This window comes from Cystoisospora suis, assembly GCF_002600585.1.
Source record: "Cystoisospora suis strain Wien I chromosome Unknown contig_4376, whole genome shotgun sequence".
Classification (NCBI taxonomy): domain Eukaryota; phylum Apicomplexa; class Conoidasida; order Eucoccidiorida; family Sarcocystidae; genus Cystoisospora; species Cystoisospora suis.
Window position 1 is genome coordinate 1 of NW_027157168.1, and position 19,272 is coordinate 19,272.

The 19,272-nt window shown below is 47.0% G+C and overlaps 1 protein-coding gene across 1 annotated transcript; it reads right to left on the reverse strand.

The window, feature by feature from the left end:
• Nucleotides 1-42: 42 nt before the first annotated feature.
• On the reverse strand, nt 43-19,270 carry CSUI_008020 (phosphofructokinase domain-containing protein; the record flags this gene model as incomplete). The annotated part of the gene is made up of 17 exons (XM_068068160.1): nt 18,984-19,270; nt 17,754-17,995; nt 16,749-16,911; nt 15,993-16,303; nt 14,904-15,516; nt 12,906-13,847; nt 11,548-12,546; nt 10,564-11,112; nt 8,511-9,468; nt 7,436-7,804; nt 6,138-6,327; nt 5,060-5,270; nt 3,431-3,619; nt 2,251-2,410; nt 1,679-1,815; nt 810-982; nt 43-97 (listed from the first exon to the last, which is right to left on the reverse strand). Coding segments are annotated over exons 1-17 (6,471 nt in total), but the record flags the coding sequence as incomplete, so codon positions are not given.
• Nucleotides 19,271-19,272: the final 2 nt, after the last annotated feature.

Below are 19,272 nucleotides of genomic sequence, written 5' to 3' on the forward strand. Positions count from 1 at the left end.
GTGGATGGGGGATGCACCGGCTAAATTGCTTATCTGCGCCATATAGCCGGTGCATCCCCCATCCACCAACACAGCTGCTGTATATCCATATGAGTACCTGTTCAAGAACAAGGGCAAGAAGAACAAGAGCCAGGAAACAATCGACCATGCTAGATATGCGAATTTCAGAATATAGAACTTTCTCAAAAGAGACGTTTTTCCTTTCTTATTCCCCTTCTCGTCTATCAGTCGCCTCAACGCATCGTCTGGAATCGACACCTCGAGGGAAGACGTCTCTTGCTTCATTGTACATAGGGAGAGAGGAAAAGAGAGAGACGGATATTTGTGTGAATCCACAGGATGCACGCAACTCCTTCGCGCAGAGAATGATGAAAGACGACAATGCCCTGCCGTGCCCGACTGATTACTCTCTCTTGTAGGGATGTCTATTCGATCCCAGGGTGGTGCGCGAAGCCATACACACCCCCCCCCTCACAATCTCTTAACTTTGGTCGCATAGAGAGAAAGATTTCGACAGGTACTTGAAACCGTTTTCCTTCTTTACATTTCTAGAAAGTATCACCGATTCACTAAGGGTCCCCGATCTGTACAAGTGAACCGCAGGCGGCACATAGATCTATCTATCTATCTATCTTTAATCTATCTATCTATCTATCTATCGTCTTCAGCCTCGTAGACTGGTGAGCAAGGCGGCTTACTTCTCTTACCACGCGCACTTTCTTCGAGTTCCCGCATATAAAGAGAGAAAAGCCCTAGAACCTTAGCTTCACACCGAACGACTAATACAGCCGAGTGACTAACTAACTCACCCTAGATCAGCATCAAAGTTAGTCGGAGCAGCTGACCGTCCCTGATAAGCAAGGAAATGTGTCTTGCAGAGGAATTGACCTTTGCGAAAAGCTCCAATGCTCTTTCTTCTTGCCAGTTCTCGTTCTACTAGACGCTTCAGAAGGACTTCTGTATCAATGGCTGTCAGATCTACCTATGGAAAAGGGGATAACAAGGATGAGAAGAAGAGAAAGAACGACAAAACATAAGACAAGTCGATAGCTTATACAAACCGACGGATCGAGGACGTTTTTGTTTTAAAAGAAGAACACTCAGATTCTTGACCGGGAATGTGATCAAAAGAATACGCTGCAGAAAAGACGTTCCGAGGCCATCTCCCACCCGTCCTCTTCATTGGACGAGCAGTGTGTTGAAGTTCGCGCTGGATGAGTGTAACAAGCCCTTCCTCCTTTCCTTTGTCGCACTTCGTCACGAGTACTCAAACTATAGTGTACATACAAGTCTGATTGGTGAACCCTGTGTATAAGAGAAGGTTACATGCGTACGCGCATGATTTAAATGCACGTAAATGCCGGACTGAAAATTCTTTCAAAGAAAGAACGCCTAGCAGTCAGCAATCCTGCTGCTGGTAAGAAGACGCAGGTATGTATCTCAGCAGGTATGTGCGTACCCATATATAGATATATATATACCTATATATACATAGCAGGAAACACCTACCCATCAACTACACTTGACTTCGCGCGAGGGATCCAGCTGAAATTCTGTATCACATGACATGTATAGACAAATACATGCGTGTAGGACTACGTGTGAATTTTCGATATTCAGCTAGTTCTCCCGCAAGGAAGACCAAGGGTGGGTATCGAGTAGGAGGTGCCTGGCTTACCCTGTACGTTTGATCTTTGTTGAAAGCAAGTTGCCACTGAATGCCCTTGGGAAGGCTACTAAAGAGAGCAGCACTCCAGGGGGTGAGACGAGATCTCAGAAGCTCCAAGCCTTCTTCATTCTGCGCGTAAAATCCACCTGCCCAATGTAGACCCACACCGCACAAGGACGCGTAACTGTACAGTTGAATCCTCCTGACACCTGTTTATACATACGCTTTCTCGAGACACCACAATACGCCGACAGATGAACCAATATGTACACACACTGCTGATGGCATACGCATGCATAGATATATACGTTCATATACACAGTCATATAGTTTCAGAGTCCAACTTTGCACATACATATACACCCCTGGTGCAGAGGAGGCTTACACACGTCCTACAGGACATCAGGTATACAGACGAAACACACACAGAAAAACTGCGAATGAAACGTTCTGAGACAAAGATTATCCTTATGCTCGCTGTTGAGTTGAATGCCTGCTCTATCGAAACACCTCATCCATAAGACGGAGCATGCACCTGAGGCTTTCTACTAGGGTCCGAAGGAGAAGACGACCTTACTTACTCTCAAAGCATGCGTCGACTTCATTAATCAGCATATGCATTTCAGGTAAATGAGCAAGAAGAGAGTCGGGAAGAAGAACCGTTCCGTAGTGGAAACCTAAGCTCGCACGCGTCTCCACGATGTCGCTGATCAAATTCGTCAAGGCCATTGCACCCATACGCTGATATAAGGGAGGGGGTAAACCACAAGGGAAACACCAGAAAGACAACATAAAGGTGTAGCCTTCTTTTCAGCTGACTGAGCGCGCAGGCTGTAGAATAGAAGATTTCACTGTGTAGGTGTTCAAACGCGTAAGTTTGCATACGCATAGATAGATAGATTGATCAAAGATAGATGAACAGAAAGAGATTGAAGATAGATTTGTAAGTACTTTAGAGATAGATAGGTAGACTGAAGAGATATAGATTGATCAACAGATTGAAAACAGATAGACAGATAGATATGTGTAAGCTTCACGAAGTATTTACTTATAACAAGTGTGTACAAATGCGATCAGCAGAAGCATGTCCCCCAGAACCGAGAAACGCACTGTACCGCAGACGCAAGAGAATGGATGAAGCGGCTAGATGGAGGAGAGTTTTCGGACGCGCCGTACAAATGGATAGATCGTGGACTTAAGACCGTGTGTGTAGATGCATACCCAGTTGTACGTATACACACGCGACGAGATAGAAGACGATCGCTAGATATCAGTACTATGAGGAGACCCCTCAGATCGAGAGGTAAAACACCCCGCAAAAAGCAGCAAGGCTCAGAGTAACTGTCTCTCCAGTCCCCACATGCGCTGCCCGACAAATATGCGGTTCCCGAATTGTACAACAGAACAGACATTGCTCTTGTGCAAATACAAAAAGAAGAGAGGTGATTGAAGAAGAAAGAGAGAAGGCTTCTGTCGACGCACGTCCTGTTGGATAACATGAATGAAGCCCCCCATATGACAACGAGTATCGAACCCACTCTAACCTGAAAGAGAAGCAAGGAGGGTACCTATCGCTCTGTATATCTATAAAGTATCTCGAATATAAGTCATCTATCTATCCACCTTCTAGAAATCTTCAACGCATCTCTCTGTCTAGCAACGGGAAGAGAAAGGAAATGAGTAGGGGAGGGAGTGAGCGAACCAGTGCGAGAAGGAAAAAGAAATGAAAAGAAGAGAAGAAAGGGAGACGATTCGACGGACCTTCTGTTCGATTTCTTCGTTGATTAAGACAAGGTTAGGGTGTGTATCAAGAGCACATTCAGCTGTTAGATGAGAAAGGCACTTTCCTGAGACCCGAATGAAATACCAGCATTTCGAGCTTCGGCTTTCACTCATTAAGCTTCCTATTATACTGTTGAAGACTCGACAGACCGTATCATGACCTACACACTGAAGAATAGCGAAAAGGAGACACAGAAAGCCACACATATATGACCTGCACACATCAGCTGATCTTATTGACCACCTCTGCTACATACACCCACATCCCCGTTCCTCGAACTGAGAGCAAGAGAAGTACATGATGTTTAGGGGTGTATATACACTCGGACACTCCAGCAGCATCCTTCCATCAACTATTCACCTGTAAAGAGGGAGTTGCCGTCTGTTGTACATGACGCAAACCACTCTCATGTTATTTCTGTATATATATATATGAGTACAAATATGTGTTCGATGACATAGAGAAGGCCTTGAGTGAAGGTCCATACAGACGAGCTCCGTCATGAGGGATTGAATCGTCAGGACAGGAAGAATGTTGTGTAGCAGGAAGGCGATCTACCGCATGGATCACGTACTGCATTGAAGTATGCGCCGAGTAAAGCTCCTGTCTAGTCCCGGAAGATCAAGGGAAGGGTATTAAAAGACTAATCTATACTTGCATAAATGTCTATGCGTAGTGATATACGCATTTCATTTGCTGAGAGAAGAGCAATAAAATCTGTAGGGTTTAGAAACGAAATAGAGATTTGAGCAGAAACACACATAGATGGTCGAGATGTCTATCTTCTCATACTCATTCTTTCTTCTATAAACAGCTGTAAAGACACTCGGAATGACCAAAGTTCGAATGATATACACACCAACACAAGAAAAACACAGTGACCAAACAAACAAAGAGTACCTCCCATCATTCCTACACATACATGCATACACACTTGAGTAGTCCGTCTATCAACATTTCATTTGACTTTCTCCTTCGCTCCTTCTACGCCAGTTCATAGAGTACACCCATCGCTAAATATACGAAAGAAAAGACAGATCTACAGCGCTCCTGGCGATGTAAAAGAAGCCCCGTGTATTTCAACTTCAAAGCTGCAGTAGTATGAAGAGATAGTTGTGATGGCCTGCTGATAGACTTGGTCGTCAGCTAGTCAAAACGTACATAGTCAAAGAGATCTTAGAGCATACCTATACATGGAAGTTTCAGCACTGGTAATGCATAGAGAAGCTTCACAGAAACAAACTAAGTACAGCGGTTTCAGTGGACCGTCTATACGCACCGACGTATGTATCTGTCTACTAAGCTCTCTAAAGCTGACTTCTTCATAGATTCATGTAGAAGATATATATATTCATAATACATACATCGTCTGCATCATTCTTTAATATACCCACATACATATGTGTACACTACAGGACCGGAAAGCTGTGTGATGACACGTAGAGAAACAATTCAAGAAAAAGAGAATAGGAGGAAGGAGAAAAGCACGTCGAGTCTTTGGTCGTGGTGACTATATTGGTAACTGTATGTTTGGGTGTATGTATGCTTGCAGGCACGTAGGTATGTATCCATTTAGAAATGAAGTCCCCAGACAGATGAGAACCTACTGCTTCAATGAAGGGCATGCCATTGTCCACAGTCATAGGGACCCCTACAACGCATGTCTGACTATCCGAGTTAAGGAGATACTCCGTCAAGATCGCGGCGTCACTAACAGCATTTGTTCCTCCTAATACAACTAAACCATCGACCCTGAGAGCTTTGAGATTTTGAATACATTGCTCCAGCTCGTATTCATTTATGAAGTGCTCTGTCGTCCTGAGAGAAAGCAGATGAAGAAGAGGGAGAGAAAGAAGAAGAAGACGAGTAGCAAAAAGCAGCACACAAGAACACCCATGTACCAAGAATTGGCACATCACTCATGTATGAAGAAGACAGTACACGGCGATGGGAGAAAAGACGAGACGAGAAGCGGAGATACCTCCACGTTGTAGTGGGTCTTGTTGGGACGTCGTTTACGTGTTGACTGGTGGAAGAAAATGAAGAGCAAGACGACAGATCTTTGACGAACTAGAAATGACGGACAGTCAGGATATCACTCCAAACCACGAGCTCAACTGATCCCGGCGCGCATACGGGGAAACAAAGTACTAGGGGGAAGGAGAGACAGGTACGGAGGCCACAACTAGCTTGCTTTCATGAAACCTCAGGACACCTCGACAGAAAAAGTGTATTGCTGATGAGAATCTATTTTTCTTTAATCTGTCTATCTCTAACGAGCTTATCCGTCTTTGATCTCTCCCTCTATCTATGTAGGAAGCTCAATCGTCGGATCAGCTGGTAACCCGTCAACACAAAATACACGTCACAAAAAGACCCACTATCATGTGGAGGTATCTCCACACTTCTTGACTAGGACCCTGACAAGGGAGTCGTTCTGTAGAGCCGCTTCTTTCTCTTCACTTAGTATCTATCGGTTTGCTACAGACGATGAAAAGAAAAGATTACTACAAAAGCGTTTTCTGGGTGAGTACACAACGGGAGGAAGAAAAGACAAGCAACAACGCTATGATGGATATCATCGAACGAAGATCAATCAAGATACAACAGCATGCCAAGGCACTCTTTCCCTGCCCCCCCCTGAATCTTGGAGTTGTCTCTCTTCATTCTTTTTCTTTTTCTTACCGACACAGGAGATCTAATCCACCTTGGTTTCTGAAGAGTGAGAAGGATTGCTTGTCGACCTTTGTATACCAGCCATTCACTAAGCCAAGGAGCCCTCCTAAGACTCCTATACATTCGCCCCGAGGTGTCATGTTATCTAAATACTCCAGCACTCCCATCACAGCATTTGCACCTCCAGGAGCTTGACGCCCTGAAGGCAGCGAATCATCCACAAAAGAGACAAGCAACGATATGACTGAAACCGGTATTCCTCCCGACTGCTTCTTGTCTTCCGTCGTCTCACTTGACAATGAGAGAAGAAGATAGGACAGGAAAGACAACAACGTGAGAATAAAAGACGAGATTCAACTGCAAAAGGAAGAACAAAGGGTATCTTCTCTTGGTACAGAGAGATCACGAGCCCACGTATGAGAGACACACTTTTCATCATCCACCTACCAGGCAGGGGTTGCTCAGATTCTACGTGAAATAGGAGATCTTCCTATCTATCGGGGGCGGGATGGCGACAGATGCATAACATTCTCTCTATTCCTCGTAGCCGCCGTATTCGTGTGCTCCTACGGAGTTCTATCAAAGGAGAGAATGAAAAAAGAAGAGCTACTGATACACATGGACGAGGTGCATGCCTCTCATGAACTCAAATATAAGAAACACGAACACACTGCATGTCTTCATAAGTGAAAAGCGGATATCGGCTGTTTCAAAGAATAAGCAGACCATCAGCCGCGAAGATATTTTTGGACAGGGATGATCTCATCTTTCTTTTGTTCTCTCGGTCCAGGCTACTATCAAACATCGTAGGGAGACATAACACAAGTAAGTAAACCCATATGGCTGAAGTGGACTATGAATGAATCTAGATTGAGTGTCTCATCTCAGGAGAAAAAAAAAAGAGCCAAAGAAAAGAGTTTCGTCTTCTCTTTACAGAGGTAGCACGTTGAAGCGCTTCAAAGACTCAGTAGAATGAATGAGTCTCCTATGATGCATACATGCATATCGAGTCTCATATGATGCATACATGCATATAAAGCTCCCCTCAATCCAACTCAGTCTCTTGCTTCATGGATCACCTATCTCCTTCCTTCCTTTCTATCGCGTGCTCCGGGACAGCAAGAGCCACCTCGGTCACACGTATTCCCTTCCCCTTCTACTGGTGACTCATATAAAGGATTTCTTTGAGTACCCGACCATCGTCTGTCCAGAAAAGAAAGGCACCAGACAAACTCTTGAATCTTTTACTACTGTCATAGGATGCAACCACTCCCTCTCTCCCTCCCTCTGATTCTCCTGGATCTCACCAAAGAAACAGACCGCTATGCGAAGAGGCTCCTGAGATTCCACCAGGTTCATACGTGAAGACTTGCGACTTAGGCATAGCTTTGTCTCAGAATTGTCTGCAGGTGATGATGAAGGAGAAGTCCATGGTGTCGATACGGGGGAAGGCTTAGACCCTCCTCCTTCTTCTCTTCTTTCTGCGGCTGCCGATGTTTTGTCTCTCTCTCCTTCATACTTTCTACTGAGTGCCGTTACTCCCCGTGCTTCTGAAGACTTTGCTTGCGTCGAGGTTTCTCCTGATACACAATCCCGCGAGGGATATCCTGAGGCGGAAGAATCAGATCCATGATCGTGTGTAAGGTCTTGTGCAACAGATAAGGGTTTCGTTAAACCTGAAGAGAAGAAAAAGGAGACAAAGATATCGGATGTGGAGTAGACGATGAGCTCTTAGCAACTATTGAACCGAGACAGATGGTATAAGGACACGCTAACTAGAAGATAGAGAAACGAAGTATGTAAAGGAAATTGTCACGCGAAAAAGAGGAGGTGGAAAGCTACACCTGAGGATGAGTTCAGCGGTAACTATGGGGTGATAGAATAGCTTGAGGCTATACATGCAACGTAGACCCAGCCTCATGAGGCGGCGCATGTTTTCCTCCCCCCTTTCTTCCTTCGAGACCTATCACCGACACGACTGTAAGTATCCGCTATACATACGAGAACAGAGGGAGAATGACGTTATTTATCCAGGCAACTCCACGATGGTCAGATGAGAGGGAGGGAGACGCTTGGGGCGTGGACAATAGGAGGACTGCACTGTCGCGGTGAAGGAAGGTTTGGGAGATAGGAGTTTTTAGGTCAGAAAGAAAGAAAGGGGAGAGGGCGGGCTGGAGCTCTTCTGCGCGCAGACATGAATCTGTTCAAGTATCTTAACCCACTGGTACCTCAGCGCACACGAGTGACAACGCCTCCAAATTTTACAGAGAACAAGAGAAAAGCCTGATGCGTGTATGTATGTCTGTTCCTCGATCCGGTAAACAGCCATCTTCCCCCCAAATACATACATCTCGTGAATCTTTTGAAGGAAGCAAGACTTACTGTGTGCAACAGGTTCTTCTCTTTGGAGTGCTGGGGTTTCTTCTTCTCGTTTTTCCCTCGAGTCATCATCAGTGAAGAACTCAAGCCGTTGGCCATCCTGGGTGAGATATTCCTCTAGACCTCCTTCACTCCACCGTCTCCCCCCTGGCGATTGTCGGCATTTCACTACAACTACAGGTGATGCTGAGCTCCTTAGATCTATCTGTGTACTTCGCTTGTTTTTCTGTCCACCGATGATACGACGCGGTGTAATTCTACCACTTCCTTCCCCCTGCCTTGGCTTTTTACCTCCTAGCAACGAAGCTACAAGCATCGATCGATGTGAAGTTTTCTTTCCATTGTGACCGCCTCCCGCTGAGTCTTTCTCATGAGGGAGAGAAGTCTCCATACATCCTTCTCCTCCTTCCTCTTTACGATGGTCTTCTCCTCCCCCTGCGGAAGATGATGAAGCGACACGTCTATCAGGAGAAGGTCCAGAAGTAGAATCCAGAGGTAATAATAGCTGAGATTTACTGGTACTATCAGCACTCATACTACTACTGATGCTGTCAAGAGGATCAGAGATAGAACGTCTCTCTAGATGAGGCTCTTCAGCTAACTGCGAAGCAATAGTACTATGACCGTATGACGAAGGAAATCGAAGGCGAGCCCACCTTGTCGTACCAGCCGCCCCCCTACTGCTACTGCTACTACTATCAATCTCTTCCTCTAGGAAGTGGTCGTCCATAAGTCGCTGCAATCTCCCTGTGCCGGCCGAGGAAGTGAAGAGAGTCGAATCAGAAGAGACAGTAGGATGAGAAGGGACCCCTGCTGAAGATGGTGGACGGCGTCTGTAAGAACTTTGGCTAGCTGCTGTCCTTGTAGTTGAGGGCCAATCACCGAAAACGCCATGGTGCATGTAGCTTGTTGGCCGGTGCTTCTCCTGTTGTGGAGACATTGTCGATGCCTCTTCATCTACCTGGATACATGTGCAAGAGAACGGATGACCCGTATGTATCCACATATATATGATCCGCATGTCACGATTCTTATACACTACGGTTTTCTAGCTTGGATAGAATGGACGTATGTGAATCCATTGTACGCTATGTATCTGAGTGTATAGCTCTCCCCTAGAGCAGAGAGTTTTGTTCATTATATATATCATGTAACCAGGTTGGCGCGGGGCAGAAGCAGATGAGTTATCTGTGGTGGACTACTATTAAGAGCGGAAGTACATATGTCCTCTCTCGGTGGTAGGGTGTCAGTAGATACATTATCCAAGTGAATCCACGACCTGTTCAACCATCGTGATAATCGCGGAAGGGCGATGCATCTGTTTCTTGCCTGCGTGATTCACAGAGTGGAGCTATATCAACGTCCATTCTACAAGTCTCCTCGCTCCGGATATACACTCGCTCTAAGCCATACGAGATACGCATTCCCTATCTCGAATCTGCATCTGCTACACTTCCCTCTCTATCTTTGGGCATCAATGGCAACGACGAACACGTATACCGAAAGATCCACATGCATACACAGCAAGAGAGACGGAGACATGCAAGCTTAGAAGTCGTCCGTACAGAGTTAGTTACCCCAGGCACGATGTCCATACAAGACCTTCTCCAGACAACAGCCTCAATGTACTTCGTGCATCCATATATGTTTCGAACTATAGAACAAAACCTCAGTGCCATGGAGCGCCCAGAGACCGATGGAACCTTGGAATGTACATAAACATGGCCATCGGTCTCTGGCCATGCACATTCCAAGGTTCTGTTGAAACAACGGGGAGCACCTGCATGCATTCTGCAGAAGTAGGCCTCCCCCCTCCCCCTCTTGAGCTCATGTTGCTCCTGCGCCGTCAATCAAATCAGTCAGGCTGAAAACTGCTCCGAGGAGGAGTGTGCTGTGGACGAGCAGCGGGAGTCTGTGTACCTGAGGCTATCTCGATTGTTACTTCACTCATGACCATTCTATTGTCTGCGGTAAGTGTTGTCGAATCGAAGGGGAGCTGTCATAAATATGGAGATGAACGGAGCTAGTAATTGGATATGGACCTTTCTTATCTTACCCTTGGAAATTCTCGCTGTGGAGCAGAGGAGACTCTAACAAGTCCTCCGATCTGGAGATCAGGCCTTAAGAGATGGCTAGTTCCCCTACTATCTTTTCGCTTGCTGGGCTCCCTTTCCCGTGACCCTTCAGTCCCGCCCCTTTGTCCCCTCGTCCCTCCCCGTTCACGTACGTCTGCTGCCCCTGGTGATAAAGGTAAAACAGCGTCCGATACAAATTTCTTTTCAGGAGAAAAAATACCACCTCTAGCCTCTTCTCCGCCTACCCTAGAGCTAGTGGGCAGATCTGGAGATCCCCAGCTACCTGGGTTGGATCCTCTAGTGAATGGCGATCCACCACTCTGCTGCGACGAGGCAGCTGGGGCTGCCTCTCCTGCCCCAGGGGTTGCTGGGAGGGTCATGAGACAAGGTGACGGGAGAGACGTGGGATACGGAGACACTCGCTGAGGACGATCTTCTGAAAGATTTTGAAGGAGAGGAAGGGACGGGATCGGCGGAAGAGAAGTGTATCCTACAGGAGGGTTAGAGGTAGGGCGTTGACCGAGTTGAAGCTAAAGAAAGAAGACAGAGAAAGGTAAAAGGGAGACTGGAACCTTGTTGACACGAGTACAAGAGGAGGAGAAGACGCATAGAAAGACAGATTGATAAAATGGAGATAGATACAACGGAGACAGATGGACAGATAAAGAAAGATGAAAGGAAGATGGATAGATTAAAGACAAACGGATAGAAACAGTATTGACATCTTTCCTTCTGTTGACTTCAGCGAAAGAGAAACCACCGATTTACAGCGCTTCCTCCCTCGAAAGAAAGCAACGACCGTCTACGTAGCCACCTACTCTCCGGCCTTAGTGCGTGGAAGCAAATTCTTTGAGATTTACACCTGGTAGCAACAAACGAGAGAGGTGTCAATACTAAGAGAGACAACGGGGGTCCTAATTCAAGAGTGTCGCCGTCTTTCTTTCTTTCTTTCTTCCTTGACTTACTGCAGCTTCAAGACCGGTATCAGCTGTAAGGGCTAGGCCTCCACCATGAACACCGAGGAACTTCGGAGGTTGTATTTGTCCGCCTTCGGCTTTCTTCTCGCCTAGCCCTTGTACAGGCCTTGAGCGTGCCGTCTCTGGACACTCCGTTCCTATCACCGAACTCAGGAGACTTCCGCCTCCTTCTCCTTTTCCTATCCCAGTCACTTGACTCCCTCCTAATCCAGTACGTGCATCATGACGACATGTGATACAGCCTTCTCTTCCTACATTACTGCGTCGACCCTCGTCCTCTCCTTCTCCTCCCTCTCCTTGTTTTCCTTCTCTCTCAAGCTGTCCCCTGTCCGTCGTCCCTGTTGTTCGAGCTGTGTCATCATTCCTGCTATCGCTGTTTCTTTCGATATGTGGGAGTCCACTACTACTACTACTTGAAGATACATCTCCCTTTCTCTGATCTTCCTCTGTTCCCCGTCCTCGGCGGGCCCTCTCCTCCTCATCACCACCTACCTGGCTGATGTTTCTTCTCTGTGCGGTTGAGGACCCTACGGTTCTGCTATCTACGCTCCTGCTGGAAGGCGAAGCTTCACCCATGTGAGCTTCGCCTTCGAGCCGGCTACTGCAAGGGTGTGGGCCTTCCAAAGTGCCTTCACTACGAGTGGGAGATGCGGCCATAGAAGGAACACAAGGGGGGACAGAAGAGAATGGCGTCGAGCAAGATCCTAAGAAAGAAGCATGATGAAAACGAGGTGTAGGTCTCCAGAAACGAAACAGAAAACTCGAGGGGGGGAGGGTCGTTGTCCAAGGATCTGCATCCATCAGCTGTTGTACAGGTACTATATCAATGGCTCGAAGGTTATGGGTCAAGGGAAAGATCCGCTGAACTAAGGCCGGATTTGTGGAGATCACCGCTGTTATATCCATACCAGCTAACGTAAAGGGCTGAAAAAACACTGAGGGGAGCTTCGGCTTATATTCGAGGCGAGAGATCTGGAAATAAGAAAGCTGAAACAAAGGGAGAAAGACAAGAAACAGACGACAGAATAGACAAGGGAAAACACTCTAACTTCATACAGAAACACCGACAAGATGCCTTATCACTCCCGCCTGTCCCAGATCACTCTTGAACCAGCTACAGGATATATATCAAGCTACCGCATAGAACACTGTCTAAGATCGTCCAGATCCACAGTAGTCACCTGGGTCAGCGCCTCCCTCAGCACTGCATATAGAGACTTAAGGAACGTGTCTTCCTCTCATATGAGAAGTCCGTCCTCTCGGCATACACCTCCATTCGAAAGAAGATAAATAGGACGAATTTCGTGAATATCTTTGGGTGCTGGTATACCCTGTTGTCTACCCACCTGGCTCTTTCTTCTACAATTACGGAAGAGCTGAGGAGGCTTGAGAGGAAATGCATTCTCTTCCCGATCTTCCTCCGAAGACGAAATTTCACCTGGACCTCCCCAGTCATCCGTCGTGTCTGTCTCCTCGTCCCCTCGCATCGAGTCCTCTGTGTCAGTGCTATCGGTGTAGCTCTGTTCTCCCTCATCTTCTCCTCCTCTGAATGACTCTTTGCTTCTACCTCCGCTATCTCCCCCTCCACTGTCTCCCTCGGAATCTTCTCCAACAGTTGAAAGAAATTTTGTTTCTTCGGCTCGATGGTCACCACGGCTAGACGCCATATGTTGTCTAGTATGATTATAGTCGCTAGAACGTCTTTTACGTGTTAACAAAAGAGCTTGATCCTTCCCATCAGTGGATGCAAATAAAGCTGTAAACTTCGACCGGCGTAATTTCAGTGGTTGAACGTGTCGAAGAGTTTCTGCTGGAGAAGAAAACTGAGCTAGAAGCATTAAAGGTATACTTCCATCATCAACTTCAATCTCTCTTTTCTTAGTCATCTCTCTTTTCTTTTCATTTCCTTCAGTCTTTCGCCCATAACCTGTCTGATATACTCCGACCTGTTTGGCAGCCTCAGCATGTCTCCCTGGAGTCCTATCTAACATATCGCGCGATTTTTCTCTTCTCTCTCGGCTTGTTTCTTCATCCTGTAAAAACTCGCTTTCTTCTCCCTCTTCCTCGTTTTCGTCACCCTCCTCCTGGCTCCCTGGAGATGAAGACGGAGAGGATGCAGATGGGGAAGAAATAAGAGAAACGTGAAGAAGAGAAGAACGAAGAGCAGGGGAGCACGTAGGGCAGATACAGAAACTCTTGTACTGATGACACATGGGACACAGCTGTAACGTCAAAGTTGGAGATGGAGCGAAACTCACAGGCCCAGGGCTTCTGTATAGACAGTAGACCTAGAACGAAACACACACACACACACACACACACAACGCACAAGTGGGAGCTGAGAAAAACAGCTTCCTTATCCCAACAACTCTCTCCGTATCCTTCATGAGGTCCCACATGTATGGTCGTATCGACGATCCGAGTCCCTTGGAAGACACAGACAGACATGTCTAAAGTTTCGACAGAGAAACAATGACAGGGCTGAGAAAGGCAGAAAATAGTGAGTAGGCTGAAGACTGCCACCTATACTCCCGAAGGTTATCCCATATACGTCTGTGTTTCCATACCTATATATATATATATGAATCATTCTATATATACACAGAATGACAATCCACAAGCAGCTGTGACGGATATCATGAGACGCATAGCCCGGTGGGGTACGTTCACTCATTCAAAAAAGAAACGTGTGTGTCTTTTCCTAGGACAGCCTATGTGAACGGGCGTAGATACACTATACGGGTGTGTGGGAGTATGCTGGGGCTTCGAGTTCCGATGTGGTTGAGCAGTAAGAGCCGCAGTGAAGAGAAGAGACTTGTTCTTTCCAGGGCATCACTGCGTTAGCCTGCGCCTGGACCACATAGCTCGTAAAGGAGGCGTGCGTCCCGAAGGCGCGAACAACCACAGAAGGAACATGGGCCTTCTTCATTCGGTGTATGACCCATCATGTTATGTAATGAGAAAAAGAGTCAGAGAGCCAAACAGGGCTCCTGAAATAGGAGGCGATGTTTTCACCGTGCATTTCCACCAGAGAAAATACCAACGCCAGCGCAGTACCAGCGCTTCACAGGGGGGTGCAACAACATTTATTGTATTTCTCACCTCTATTCCTATGGTAGAATACACGTGTGCGTATTCGTGTTCTCGATCGTACGAGACGGTGACTGTGTTTCATACGGAGCGGATAGAGCGAGTTCCTGGCCGCGAGGGAAGAGATGAGCTAATGACTGAATATTCTGCCGCTGCCTTATAGGGACCTCTAGCTAGGCGTATATACCCGGGAGATACTCAAAATGTACATGGGGAACCTTCCATCCTTATGGAGACAGAGGCGAAGAGCATACCTTCCAGGAATCTTTCACTCTCCTATAGCAACGAAATAGATTACTGTTGGATTCCAGTCTGTAAGGTTGAACCGTCGGAACAGCGAGGGCTTGATGGCTATGATGGTGTCTGACTCCATGCGAAGGTCTTCGGTCTTCATCGAATGATTTCCTCTTTTCGGCCCCTTCTTCCCTTTCCTTTTCTTCTTCTCCGCGTCCCCTCTCTTTTCCCTCTTCTACCTTGCTATGACGCCCTCGAGTCTTTTCTTCTTCTTCATCGTCTTGGCTGTTTTTCTCCCTTCTCTTCTTCCCTGTCGACTTCCTCCCAGACCCGCCGCCCGTCCTGATGAGAGGGTGTAAATCTCGTTTCTTCTCAGGCCGAGGAAGAGAAGGTTGAAGAAGACATACTAGAGGGAGAGCACATGCTTCCCAGCAGTCTAAAGGTTTGTGAAGATTTCGAATGGACGCCATATACCCCGTGAAACCGAAAGAAACAATCGCGCCTGCAACCGTACCTAATGCATATCCCAAGCAACAGTCAAAACGCGTAGGTAAAGGACACCTTCCCTCTTGTCCCAAGTAGTGCAGACGATATGTGAATGACTCCACACATCGAGGATCTCCTGTCGCTTTCCTGTACGTACATCGCAAACACCAACTCTGAAAACCTCATGTCACGTACCCAAGATTCGTCACTGTCATGCCTTTATCTGCGTGCATGTACATATCTATCCACATGTGTACGTGTTTATACATGTATGCGAAGATACCTGCATTAGAGACTGTCAAAGAGTACAAAAGAGTGTAGCGGCTCTCGCCAGGGAGCCACCACTTTTGTCTGCAGATACCCATATCCACATATATCTCTACATCCATATACATACATCTGTACCGATACGTACATGTATGGCTCATACCACACCCTGACATACAGCCGCACAAGCAACACGGTATCAAGGTGCCGTGATGGTCAATCAATCTGCCAAGACGGGAAAACGCTTCTACAAATATAACTGGATCTCTACTTACGAAGGACATCAATACACAGTCTCAATCAAGTGAAAGAAAGACACCATAAGGCGGCCCCTTCGCGACCTCCGGTGTGCCTACCTCTTTCGAAGTTCCTTTTCTACTCTTTGAGCGAGCAGAGCCTCGGCCTCTATGGTCGGCAGCAGAGGACGACCGCGGCAATCATGTTGTAATAGAAGTGAACGTCGAGCATACGCAGGAAGAAGCCGAAACGCCTTAGCTAACTTTCGAGGTAGAAGAAGAGAAATAGCCTCTTCAGTTGAAGGCTGTAATGCACATATAGATCCTGCCACAGCAGATCCGGATACTCCTCTGAAATTCTCAGCAGGCGAATGAGGAGACGACGACGCAGGTTGAAGTAAGGCTTGAATGGCATCTCTTAGCTCAGACATCTATAGGCAAAAACAACAAAGAAAGAGAAGTCTCTGACCCATCTTCTGTCGTCCATCAACAACTCCACCGAATTCTACACTTCGTATTGCGTAACAGGAGCTACCCTAATATAAGAATGGCCAAAGGAACGTGAAGAAAAATATACACTTGCCTCGAAGAAAAAACCCATTCGCATACTTCACCGCGTCATACCACGCCAGAGACACAACAAAACGTAAATATAATCTAAAAAGAGAAGTCGAGATGGATCGAACGTTGATACAATAACGACGAAGAGAAGAAAGCCAGGCAAGCTAGGCAATCAACAGGAGGTCGCTCTATGACTCCGAAACCAGAAGATATTCTTCAGCGGCATGGCTACCCCTCTACGGTAGCCAGCACCATAGATGAAAGAAAACAAGAAACAAAAGGGAACAGCGAAGAAGGAGAGAACAGTTTGCTTACCTCAGGAAGATTCTCAACGAGCTCTTCGGAGAGAAGAATAGTTCCAGATCGCTTCCCCAAGAGCTGTCTCCTCTTAACAACTACGTCGCAGATTCTTTCTATGATTCTCTCGAGCGTCCATCCCTCTCGATGGCATTCGAGGCCAGTAAGGCACATGGTCGGGCTGTACATACACCCCGTGAACAGACACGCAAGGCACAAACCAAAGGTCCTAAGCAAAGAACCCACGAGGAGCCTCCTTCGTTGTTGGTTTCCACACATGCATCTAAACAAACGCGACGGAGAGGACCGAAAAAAACAATCACCTGCAAGGGCTAGTAAACAACGTCGAAAACAGAGGACGTTGCATGCAGAGGGAGAAGGAGTCGACAAAAACAGGGAAGAAACAACAGATGAACACCGTACATAGCAGGAGACGCGGGAGTAAGCACGCTTCTATATATTTACGAACACTACCTGTGTCTCTGTCTCTATTGTCCAGCCAATCCCAGCTAGCTGAAAACCATCTGTAACTCCGGACCAAAGAGCCATTATCATCAGATCTGCTTATCTTCCTCCCCTGTCATCACATATGACGTCATCTCGGCGCCGTTTCCAGATGGAGCGGAAAAGGTTGGTAACAGCCTCTCAGTTGTTCTCTTTCTCGAAACTCTGCTCTTTGTAGGGCTAACGAAAATGAAGTCGCTCCAACGGCATTCATGTAAGATCCGTACGACCACATCAAAGCACATGCGTCAAGCTCATGCAAGGAACCAGATCCCCACTGTGTATACATAAAATCCACCACCTGCAAGCGTGCACTCGTGAGGAACTGAGCACCACACATACACCGCTAATGTGACTCTATCATGCTCTCTATCTCACCCCCCGAAACAGTAATTACACCTCCTATACTTCCCTAGCTTCAACAAACAGAACTGCACAGAAGTTTCTTGTGTTCACCTAAAGACATAGTCGTGTGAAACTGATCATCTGACTCTCTCGCCTCCTCCCCCTTCGCCTCACCGTGTCTGTAGGGCGCATTCAAGAGTTAGGTTGCTTGAAGAACAGCGCACGAAGTGATAGTATTTCTTGCTACTTGAACTGTCTAGAGCAATATTTCCACAGAACTCCGAGAGCATACGACGAGCGCTGTCAAAACCAAGAGATATAGGAAGAAACTCTTTACAGTGCAAATCGCCACGTGCGCTGTGTGGTACTCCGACAATTCTCGTTCTTAGACCCTCCTGAAGAAACCGATGTGCGAGCTGAGGAGAGAAAACAAAAAGAGAGGCGACAAACGAAATGAATATCCACACAAAAGTTCAGCAAATACCAGGTAGCTCGCGCGGAAGCAGACGTCGAAGCAGAAGTATGTGGACGAACCCCCACCCACAGGAATTCAAAATATATGACTCTCAGAAGACTTATGTGCGCATCCGTTTATAAGACGGACGGAAATCGAGCAACCAGTCTCTAAAACATGTGAATCACCCCCCCGTCATCTCATCCGAGGTACGAGGAAGCTCACAGTAAAAACCTCTGTACTGAAGATTCGGATACACCTGCTGATGCATAGACCCATGAAGATTCTTTGTTACATGTTATACAGCAGATCGTTGAGGGAAACGATGCTAGGCGTAAGAAGGAGACACCAGGGAAGAGATCGGAAAGGTAGAATCAGAAACAAAAAACGGAGGATGTGCACTAGAAAGACAAGGAGAGAGCGGTCTGGTGTACGCTTTCCCTTCACCTGTCTCCATATACCTGTCCACACCTCCGTAAACACACCCGATGCATGCAACACACTGGAAACCCCCCTAGCAAAAAACATCGTGCCTCGATATCGGTCAGTCAACAGGTGCACGACGGATGGCGGGGTCGCTGTAATACATGAAGGAGGACCCTTGCATCTCCAGTTTACTAGGCCGGAACGCTAAGTAGCCATTGCCATTACCTGCGTATGTATGTGATGTGTATAGGTGTGTCCCGAACAAACTTGTATGTGGATTTCCGCAGGTGCCTACAGTACAACCACGCGACAAGCTCCTTCTACGAAGACACTGGCCCACCTTTTTCACAAAGATGTGCCCCCCCTTCACACCGCCGAGGTCTTAGCTAGATGGGATTGGCAACAATGTACGCACATAGCCGCCTGTCTACCCGATTACCTAAACGGACTGAATGTTTCTACACATGAGATCTGAACAGGTATTCAGCAGATAGAGAGTTCGGACGTTGGTGTGCGTCCCTCACCTGGGTAGCCGCCTGAAGATCTTCAGACCCACCCACAATGACGAGGCCATCCAGTCTGCGTTTTTCACAAACCTGTTGAATTCTACTGATTGAGAAATCGGCAAGACATTTGAAAGCCCTGTAACCTAGAAGCTCACACCCGCCCATATTGAGGTACCCCGCAATCATTTCCTCTGTCATCTCAACACATTCATCCTTTCCAAGTCCCATAGCTCCATCGAGAAATCCAATAAGCTTACTACACCTACAGATCTCTGCTGATACACCCCTTCCTTCAGTTCCTGTCGTC